Below are 10,809 nucleotides of genomic sequence, written 5' to 3'. Positions count from 1 at the left end.
GTTAAGTATTGCTTTATGGAAGTTTAAATTTTATACATATATGTATATATACTATTATATATGTATATATATAATTTGTATATATACTGTTTATATATATAATTTGTATATATACTATTTTATATAATTTGTGTATATACTATTTATATAATTTGTATATCTACATACACATACATATATTAGGTCATGTTTATAAAATTTATTTATTTTGTATTTCTCTTTAAAACGTTTGAAAGCCACTGCTTTAGGGGGAATGATGAACTTTCTGGGTAAAAGAAGTAGCAATAACAAAGTCTCCAACCTAAGAAAAAGTAATTCATATGCTTTTCTTTTTTAACCACTTTAGTTCAAGTGCACAGATTATAAAACAAATGATATGATTTATTAATTGAAATAACTTGTGGTGTAATAAATTAGTCCAAAATATGTGGCTTAAAACAACTATTTGATTATGCTTTTTCTAATAACTCCGCTGGGAAGACTATGAATGCTAGCAGAGCTCCTATCTGTGGCCTCTGCATGTGGCCAAGGCTTCCTCTCAGTATGGCAGCAGTAGGCCCAGTGTTCCCAGTGTTCCAAAGTCAAATGTTACAAGGAACAAAGCAGAAACTACATGTTCTTTCTGACCTAGCCTCTAAAAGTAACATAGTGCCTTCTCTCAACATTCTTTTTTTTTTTTTTTTTCCCCGTAAAAGTTTGATGGGTTTTATTTATCTAAAATACAGAAAGATGTTTTTGAGCTCAGGACAAAAATCACTGGTAACATTTTGAAATTACAGTAGTGATCTGTAAGCATTAACCTTTGTTCAGAATGAAAGATAATTATATCAGCACTGCAGAATAGAACTATGTAAGCCCCAAAGTGAATCACATATGTAATTTTTAAATATATTTTTGATTATGCTATTGCAGGTGCCCCAATTATTCCCCCTTTGCCCCCCTCCACTTGGTACCCATTCCTTCCAGCAACCCCCCCCCATTAGTTCATTTCCATGGGTTGTGCATATAAGTATTTTGGCTTCTCCATTTCTTACACTATTCTTAACATTCCCCTATCTATTCTGTACCTACCTATTATGATTCTTAATCCCTGTACCTTTTACCCCATTCTCCTCTTCCTCCCTCTCCACTTCCCCTCCCAGTTCATAACCCTCCAAATGCTCTCTCTATATCTATGATTCTGTTCCTGTTCTGGTTGTTTGCTTAGTTTGCTTTTTTATTTTTATTTTTTAAAAAGATTTTATTTATTTTTAGAGAGAGAGGAAGGGAGGTAGAAAGAAAAGGAGAGAAACATCAATGTGTGGTTGCCTCTTGCATGCTCCCAACTGGGGACCTGGCCTGCAACTCAGGCATGTGCCCTGACTGGGAATCGAACTGAGGACCCTTTGGTTTGCAGGCCGGCACTTAATCCACTGAGCCACACCAGCCAGGGCTGCTTAGTTTTTTTGTTTTTTTTTCCCTTAGATTCAGTTGTTGATAGTTTTGAATTTGTCACCATTTTAATGTTCATAGTTTTGATCTTCTTCTTTTTTTAAAATAAGTCCCTTAACATTTCATATAATAATGGCTTGGTGATGTTGAACTCCTTTAGCTTTATCTTGTCTGGGAAGCACTTTATCTGCCCTTCCATTCTAAATGATAGCTTTGCTGGATAGAGTAGTCTTGGTTGTAGGTCCTTGCTTTTCATCGATTTAAATACTTGACAGTCCCTTCTTGCCTGCAAAGTTTCTTTTGAGAAATCAGCTGACAGTCTTATGTGTTGTATTAAATGTGAGATGACCAAAGATGCTGAGGTAATTCCAGCAGGCAGAACGTGGACAAACAGGGGTCTGCTGCACGCTCAGGCAAGTCAGCACTGAGCAGAGCAAGCACCGTCCTTTTATTGAAATCTGAGGGTGGCAATTACAGGATACACACCATATTGCGTAAAGAGAAAACAGGATGCCAGGGTTCAAACATCAACTACTTTAAGTACAAAACAAAACTATAAGTCCTTAAGGCTAAGCTTCAAACAAGATGATAAGACAAGGGAGTAATGGAGTACTCAGCAAAGACTCTTTATTCTCAGGATACCATAGCTCAGTGGCCTGGAACAGCTTGCAGCTGCCGGCGTTAGCAAGTCCAGCTTGCTTATCTGAGTCACAGGACACCTGGTCAGGGGGCATAAAGAAATGCCCCTACCCAGAGACTTGATTTCCACCAACACTTATGGGAACTCCCTTGTACGTAACTCTGCTTTTCTCTTGCTGCTTTTAAAATTCTCTCTTTATCTTTAACCTTTGGCATTTTAATTATGATGTATCTTGGTGTGGTCCTCTTTGGGTCCAACTAGTTTGGGACTCTCTGTGCTTCCTGAACGTGTATGTCTATTTCCTTCACCAAATTAAGGACATTTTCTTTCATTATTTCTTTAAATAAAATTTCAATTTCTTGCTCTCTCTTCTCCTTCTGGCATCCCTATGATTTGGATGTCCATACATTTCGAAATGTCCCAGAGGCCCCTTATACTATCCTCATTTTTTAAAAATTCTTTTCTCTTCTTGCTGTTCTGGTTGAATGCTTATTTCTTCCTTATGTTCCAAATAGTTGATTTGAATTCCAGCTTTTTTCCCTCCACTGTTGGTTCCCTGTACATTTTTTTTTTAATTTTACTTTGTATAGCTTTCATTTCTTCCTGTGTCTTTTTTTATTTTGCTGCCGTACTCAATGAGTTTTTTGAGCATCCTGATCACCAATGTTTTGAACTCTGCATCTAATAGGTTGGTTATCTCTGTTTTGTTTAGTTCTTTTCCTGCGGTTTTGCTCTGTTCTTTCATTTGGGCCATATATCTTTGCCTCCTCAATTTGGCAGCCTCCCTGTGTTTGTTTTTGCATATTTGGTAGACTCCCTGTCTTAGTAGCATAGCCTATTGTAGAAAAGGCACCTATAAATTGTGTGGGGCAAAGCCTTAGATACTTGGCAGAGCGGGGCAACCTGCTTCACCATTTTGTGGTTCTGTGTGGGGGGAGGGCTTGGAAAGGGGACAATGCCACCGCCTGGCTTCTGGAGGTTTGCCAAGCACTCGCCCTGTTGACTGGCACCCTTCCAGCTGTTGCCCTAATGTTGAATCCCTGAGGGGGTGGGACTGCATATATTTTAGTCCATATGGGCCCTTTAAACAGAATCTCCTGAAAATCTGACAGTTTCTTCCACCACCCCCACCCCACTGGTTTTTACAGCCAGAAGTTATGGGGATTTATCTTCCTGGTGCTAGAACCCTGGGCTGTGCTGTCTGCCCTGGGGCTGGGATCATTCACTCCCAAGGTATCCCTCCCAATTTTTATCTACCATACATGAATGTGGGACCACCCATTCTGCTGCCACCATGCCTTTTCAAGCCTCCCCACCTCTCCACACTTCTCCAGCTGTCTTGGTGTCACGGCCCCTTCTACTCATCTGGATGAATCTGGCTTCTTTAAATCCTTGGGTGTTGGACTTCCATACAGCTCAATTTTCTGATGGTTCTTGGTGTTTTTGTCTTGAGATACAGTGTGTATACCTATATGTCTCCATCTTGACCGGAAGTCATCATTCTTTTGGTTATGAATCACAAGGACTGTAAAGATCTTAAGAAAGGTAACATAGATGCTGCTTCCCAAAAAATTGTCAAAGAATTTGTGGCCATAATTTTTTTAAACCAACATTGTAAATTCTGTCACAGAAAGCCCCAAAATATCAGTGGTTTAATACAATACACTTTTATTTCACAGGAAATCCATTATGGATGTTTTATTCAAATGAAATGTTAGACTCAAGAATGTAAGTTTCTTTTTATTTTTAGTGGTTCTGCTGTCTCCTAAGACTTGGGGCCCACAGTGTATTTGACAAGAAAGAAAGCATTGTAAGTCACATAAAAAGTTTTCGATATAAGCCTGTAAATGGCATATATCACTTTTATCACCTTTCATTGGCCAGAATTTAGTCCCAAGGTACCCACTTTAACTACAAGGGAGCCTGGGAAATGTAAAGAAACATACACATATTGATGAGCATTAACAATTTGCCACATTCTAGGTTTTTAACCAAAATGTTTTGGTTCTAACCTCTCTATTCTTAATGCTCTCAAAAGAAAAATTCTTTCAAGTCTTTTAAATATTTTATTATTTACTCCATATTTCAAAATATAACTATATTGAAATTTTTTGATTTTTCAATCTCAGACATTATCCATTGACTTTATCCTATGGAAGTCAATGATAAAGCTCTTTTATAACACCATCCCTAAGTGTGTGAATATTTCTTCTCCTCCTACCCTCACACACTCTTTGTATCCCCTCATCTCTCAGTATAGTAATATCATAGTTTTTTTTTTAATCTACATTTGTAAATATCAGTCTACCCTGATCACATTAACGTTTAATACAACCTTGCACTTGCCTTTGTCTTAATAAATGCCTTATTTATATGTACTTATTTGTGACCTGTCCTCAAACACTCTACCAAAGTGATAAATACCACAATCAAACCTATCAGTTAATCTAGAATATTAATTTTTTAAAAAACTCATTTTTTTTTTGAGGCCAGAATAACCTTAATTCCAAATCCTGAAGGACATTATAATAAAGAAAATTTCAGGCCAATAGTTTTCATAAACAATTTGGCATAGTTTTATTGTGGTGAATGTTTCGTGTTCCATTATTTGAAAAGATTATGTCTTCTGGTCTGGCTGGTGTGGCTCCGTAGGTTGGAGCATAATCCCATTAAACTGAAAGGTCGCAGGTTTGACTCCCCATCAGGACACATGTCTATGATGTGCATTTGATGCCCAGTCAGGGCACGTGCAAAAGGCAACCGATTGATGTTTCTTTCTCACATGGATGTTTAATGTTTCTCTCTCACATGGATTTTTCTATCCCTCTCTTTCTCCCTCCATTCCCCTCTCTCTAAAATCAGTAAGTACTTGGGTGAGGATTTAAAAAAAAAGATTTGTGTATTCTGCAGTTGTGAGGTATGTGCTATAAATGTCAAAGTTGCTTGATAATGTTCCAATCTTTTATCTCCTTACTGATTTGTGTATGTACCTGACTTATCAATTACTCAGAGAGATGTGTTAAGATCTACAAATATAACTGTGGTTTTGCCAATATTTCCCTTTAGTTTTATCAAGATCTGCTACATTTATTTTAAAGTTCTTTTATTAAATGCAAACACATTTAGCACTGGTATGTCTTCTTAATGAATTGACCTTTTATCAATGTGAAAGAACCTTAATTATGTCTGGTAATACTCCTTATCTTGAAGTCTACTTTGTGTGATATTAATATAGACATATCAGTTTTCTTATGATTAGTGTTTGCATGGTTCTAAAATTTCAGTTAGTTTCTTTTAAGAGTTCCTATTTGTCTTGAAATACCCCATTATTTCATGCACTATAATCCAGTGTATATTGTAAAACCTTTAACATTTGTAATATTTGTTTTAAAGTCCTTATCTGCTTATTACAATAACTGTATTCTCAATAAATTGATTTGTATAACTGTTTTCTCATGCTTTTTGGTCCCATCTTCTTTTTTCATTGTATGTCTTGTAATTCTTTTATTGTGTATTACACATTATGTGGAAAAATATGCAGGGTGAAGTTTAATTTAGTTCTGAGAAAGCACAAGCCTTTTTCTCTCCTTGGCAGTGAGAGGCTGATCTTTTGAGTTGAGTTTTAACAATAGTTGCAGCTTTCATTAGATTGAGTTCACCTGTGATTAATGGCCCTCTGCATAGCCACCTCTTGTCAGTATCTTGTCAGTATTTCTTTGCAACAGGTTTGGACTGACATTTTAAATATTTTTGGTTCACTTTTGGAGTCAGGTCTATCAGGACCTTGGAACCCAAGTATTGTAAGAACACATTGGCCTATATAAGTTCTCTAACTTACCAGCACCTCTTCCACTGCTGCTTCTTATTTATTTATTTATTTATTTATTTGACAAAATTCTTAAGTGAGGTGTACAGGTAATTTTATTTTTTTGCAGTGCTTTCTCCCAGCTCACACTGACGCCTAAGGCCCAGCTGATTTCATCGCTGCAGAGTTCCTGAATCATGGCAGGCCAACTTATCCCTCAATGGATGCACGCACATGACTGCTGGGTAAGGAAGCTGCCACAACTTTATGCTCACTTACAAAGGGCATATTTCTGACTGGATTTCAAGTCATCAAGGCTTCCTGGTAAGGCAGCATCATGGGTTTGCCACCTCTGCAGTTGCACAAGACCTTGTGATTAGAGGGCCCTACATTTGGTTTAATGGTCTGATGTTACTATCTTAAAATTCTTAATTTTTAAACAAAAGATTCTGCACCGTCACTAATTATGTAACTGTTCCTGCTTACTGGCATCCTCCACTCTTCACTAACACCATAGAAAGGTAAGATTTTAATTTGTTGCAGGTTTTTCTTGTTGTTACCATGGAAGCATAAGTGTTTTTCATCCTTCTACATCCTAACAAGAGCCTCACTTCCTTTTAACTTAAGAACTTTGGAATTTTGTATTGAAATTAGCTGGAACTTCCTTCACAAGTCTCATTTCCTTAATTCATTTTCTAAGACCCTTCAATTGAAATGTGAATATGGTTTTTAGTGCTTTGTACTAGAAGTGATTGGTACTAGACAAACATTGCAAGAAAAAAAATCAACATTTCAATGATTTTAATTTGGCTTCTTTATATTCTGTGCATTTCAAAATATACTGATAGCTTCTTTCTAGCTAAACTGGTATAATCACTATCCCAGAAGATATTATATCATAAACATTTTTTTGTCTCTATGTACATTATGCACCTCCTCTCCTATTTCTTACCCTTCTCAATCTGACTAGGGCTAAGGTTCCATGCTTTCCACAAAATTTTTCTGACAACGTTATGCATCTTTGTATCTAAACACTTTAATTTTTGTGATTGTCACATATATCCTTTATTTTTATTATTGTATTATTTTTAATATTTACTTATACTCATGTGTTTTAAACAATATTAAAAGAATGAAATATTATCTTCAACCTTAAATGTGTAGTTATTTTTACAAAAACATGGCCTTTTGATTTTGTAATCTTGAAATATATGTTTCAGTAAATTAAAATGTAATGCAACTTTTTCAGACAGACCATTAAGCTATTATAATAAGATAGTCTGAATTTCTCTCATTTTTTCTTCTTGCCAGTTTTCCATTCTATGGAAATTATTTTTCCTTATTTAAAAAAAATTTTAATACCTATGTGTATTTCTCTGACATTCATCTACTCATTTATTTTTTAATTCATGCACACTGAAAATACTCATTATGCACTGACCATAAGCCATGGCCTCTGTATTAAATTTTGACAGTTCAGCAGTGATTACACCATATTTGCTATCCTTATAAGGATTACAAATCTGCTGTTACCATAGAGGATCTTTTTGCAGGCCAAGTTAGTCTTCCTATAAAAAGTGACTTTTAATTTGATATTGAAATAAGAGTTAAATAGGCCAAGAATGGGTTGAAGAGAGAGTGTTTGGAACAGGGAGCCTTCTAAGCAGCGGGAAGAATACGTACGTACACAGTCTCTAAAGCAAAAAATTAATTTTTTGAGTGAAAGAATACATTTTTAGCTTACAAAGAACCTAACAATAAAAATAGGATTATTATATATTACACTGAAACATCCAAATGCTTAAAGTATTTTCACCTTGTCACTAGTGTGACTTTTTAAATACTTCATCAGCAAGAGGAGTATGTTATTATATTTTGTCTCTGGAATTATTGGAGACATTATTCAAGATAGCCCAAAATATCTTGTAATTCTTGTAGGAATTTGAAATGAGGATATTTGGAAGGATTCATGTGGGCCTTTTCTTTAAGACCCTGGCTGGTTTGGCTCAGTGGATTGAGCGTCGGCCTGCGAGCTAAGTGTCGCTGGTTCGATCTTCCAGTCAGGGCACATCAGAGAAGGAAAACTCTGACTCCAAAAATCCTCCGCTGCCTTACCTCTTCAGGGGAAAGGCTAAGGGAGTAAACCCCGACAGAAAATCCGGAGCCGGAGTCCCTAAGGCAGTTTGACGTTGTAGTCAACACCGGCAACTCCTGCGGCGCACCTGAAGCCAAGCTGTATTGACTCCGTCTTTCCCTTGGGCCCTTCAGCTGCGAAGAGAGGGGGGGTCTGCTGCATGGGCAGCAGACCCTGCCCAGGCTCTGTAGCTTCAGCTTCACTGGAGAGGACACTCCAGCGTCATCGCAAGATGTCGATTCAACACGGGAGGAGACAGATACCGTGTCACTCCCGAGTCGGACTGCACAGCCATTCTCGGTGGTGCAGATAGACTCTTAAGAAGCTACACCATCGTCTCTCGAGACGGACGGCTGCTGAGAGCTGTGTGTCAGAGGGAAGCCTTTTACAGAATTTGGTTTGGAGGCACAAAATTTAAACATTGATCTCTCTCACTTTCCCAAGCTCAGGCACTTTTACAAAGTGAATCTTATACAATATATATGGCTCTGAAAATTATAACAAGCTCAATATCTTTATTTGTTTAAATAAATGATTTTGCTTTATTAGGAAATGCAAGAACCTCCAAAGAACATTGAAGAATTCTTAAAGTTTCAAAATTGGGTAAGTAGAAAGAGCATCCTATTTTATGTGCCAAGACATGTTTTAAAATACCATTTACAGAGATGGAAAAATCTTAGGAAAAGACTTTAAGAACATAAATTCTTATGGGTCCCCATTTTCTTTTTCTTTTAAAAAAATTTTTATTGAATTTATTGGGTGACATTGGATAAGAAAACTATGTAGGTTTCAGGTGCACAATTCTATAACTCAACATCTGTATATTGTATTGTGTCTCACCACCCTAAGGCAAGTCTCCTTCATCACCATTTATCCCCCTTTACCCTCCTGTACCTCCCCCATCCCACTTTTCCTCTGGTAATCACCATACTATTGTCTGTGACTGTGAGTGTTTTGTTTTAGTTCATCCCTTTACCTTTTTCAACCAGATCCCAACACCCCTCCCCTCTGACAGCTCTCAGTCTGTTTTCTATATCTATGAGTCTGTATCTATTTTGTTTGCTTGTACATTTTGTTCCTTAGTTTCCACATGTAAGTGAAATCACATGATATTTGTGTTTCTCTGACTGGCTTATTTCACTTAGCATAATACTCTCCAGGTCCATCCGTGCTGTCACAAAAGGTAAGGTTTTCTTCTTTTTTTATGGCTGAGTAGTATTTTATTGTGTAAATGTTTCACAGCTTATTTATGCACTCATCTACTGATGGACACTTGGGTTGCTTCCAAATCTTGACTCGTCGTCGGCAGCCGTCCGTCTCGAGAGACGATGGTGTAGCTTCTTAAGAGTCTATCTGCACCACCGAGAATGGTTGTGCAGTCCGACTCGGGAGTGACACGGTATCTGTCTCCTCCTGTGTTGAATCGACATCTTGCAATGATGCTGGAGTGTCCTCTCCAGTGAAGCTGAAGCTACAGAGCCTGGGCAGGGTGATATGGAGGGTCTGCTGTTGCCCATGCAGCAGACACCCCCTCTCTTCGCAGCTGAAGGGTCCAAGGGAAAGACGGAGTCGTTACAGCTTGGCTTCAGGTGCGCCGCAGGAGTTGCCGGTGTTGACTACAACATCAAACCGCCTTAGGGACTCCGGCTCCGGATTTTCTGTCGGGGTTTACTCCCTTAGCCTTTCCCATGAAGAGGTATGCTGCAAGGCAGCGGAGGTTTTTTGGAGTCAGAGTTTTCCTTCTCTGATGTGCCCTGACTGGAAGATCGAACCAGCGACACTTAACTTGCAGGCCGACGCTCAATCCACTGAGCCAAACCAGCCAGGGTGAAATCTTGACTATTGTATCATAAATAACACTGCAATAAATGTGGAATACATTTCAGTGTGGGATATGTTTATAACTATTCACCTCCTTTCAGTAAACTCTATCTTGTAGCATTCCCTCTGGTTAATATTCTGTTCTCTTTTTCACTTTAAAAAGATTCTAGTCTGATGTCCTATCAGAAGAATTATATAGATATTCCTATATAAATTTCCTAATATAAGATTTTTTGTCTTATATATGTACACTTCAAAGAATATTTGACAATTATGCTTCCTTACATTACTTACATCATTTATTCATTCACCACAGCTTAGACTCATAGGTAATTTGCAGAGGTGTTGCATCAGTATTCATTGATTTTGAATTGGAGTTAAATATTTAAAATGTGTTTTTATATTGAAAGTTCCAGTTTCCATTATGTATAACTACTGATTTCTAGAGTTATTGGGCTTATATGGGTTTTCTCTTGGGTTCATTCACTTGTGAGTCTGAAGGTCAGGTTTGTTTTTCATTGAGGAATGTCGAGGGCTAGGAAAAAGATGTTAGTATGGAAGGCAGAGAGAACAGAAGATTTCTTTAATGAGGTGTGAACATATTTTGAGTAGATTAGACTTTAATTTGCACTTACACTTAAATGTAAACAGAATTTGCTGTGACTAAACTGTTGACAATTGAATTTCAAAAGTATCTATTTTTAAATATCTATTTTCTGTTCTTTGTTTAATTTTTAAAAATGTTTTGAAAAAGGATTGCATTCCCTTTAGGAGCAAATAGAAAATGAAAACGTTCCTAGTTTACAGAAGTTTATTTCAACCACTGTGGCAGAACCAGAAAATTTAAATTACTTGTAGGACAAGCTTTTTACAACTATTTTTAATTTAAATAATGATGGAAATGTGCTATAGCCTAATCACAATGTTTTGGATCTTTTTTAATGTCAAGTAAAAGGGATTATAGTTCAAATTAAGCCA

General features: G+C 37.1%; 1 protein-coding gene across 1 annotated transcript in view; it reads left to right on the top strand.

Moving 5' to 3' along the window:
- The first annotated feature begins 8,562 nt into the window (after positions 1-8,562).
- The window catches only part of FAM227B (family with sequence similarity 227 member B), a 194,036-nt gene continuing 191,789 nt past the window's right edge, over positions 8,563-10,809 (top strand). Inside the window, exon 1 of the mRNA XM_090270582.1 lies at positions 8,563-8,613. Within this exon, the coding sequence (XP_090126708.1) occupies positions 8,563-8,613 (51 nt within the window). The remainder of the gene's footprint in view (positions 8,614-10,809) is intronic.

The sequence above is a fragment of the Furipterus horrens genome, unplaced genomic scaffold, assembly GCF_987537825.1.
Source record: "Furipterus horrens unplaced genomic scaffold, mFurHor1.1.pri manual_scaffold_3, whole genome shotgun sequence".
Lineage (NCBI taxonomy): Eukaryota > Metazoa > Chordata > Mammalia > Chiroptera > Furipteridae > Furipterus > Furipterus horrens.
This window is presented reverse-complemented; position numbering and strand designations above follow the sequence as displayed.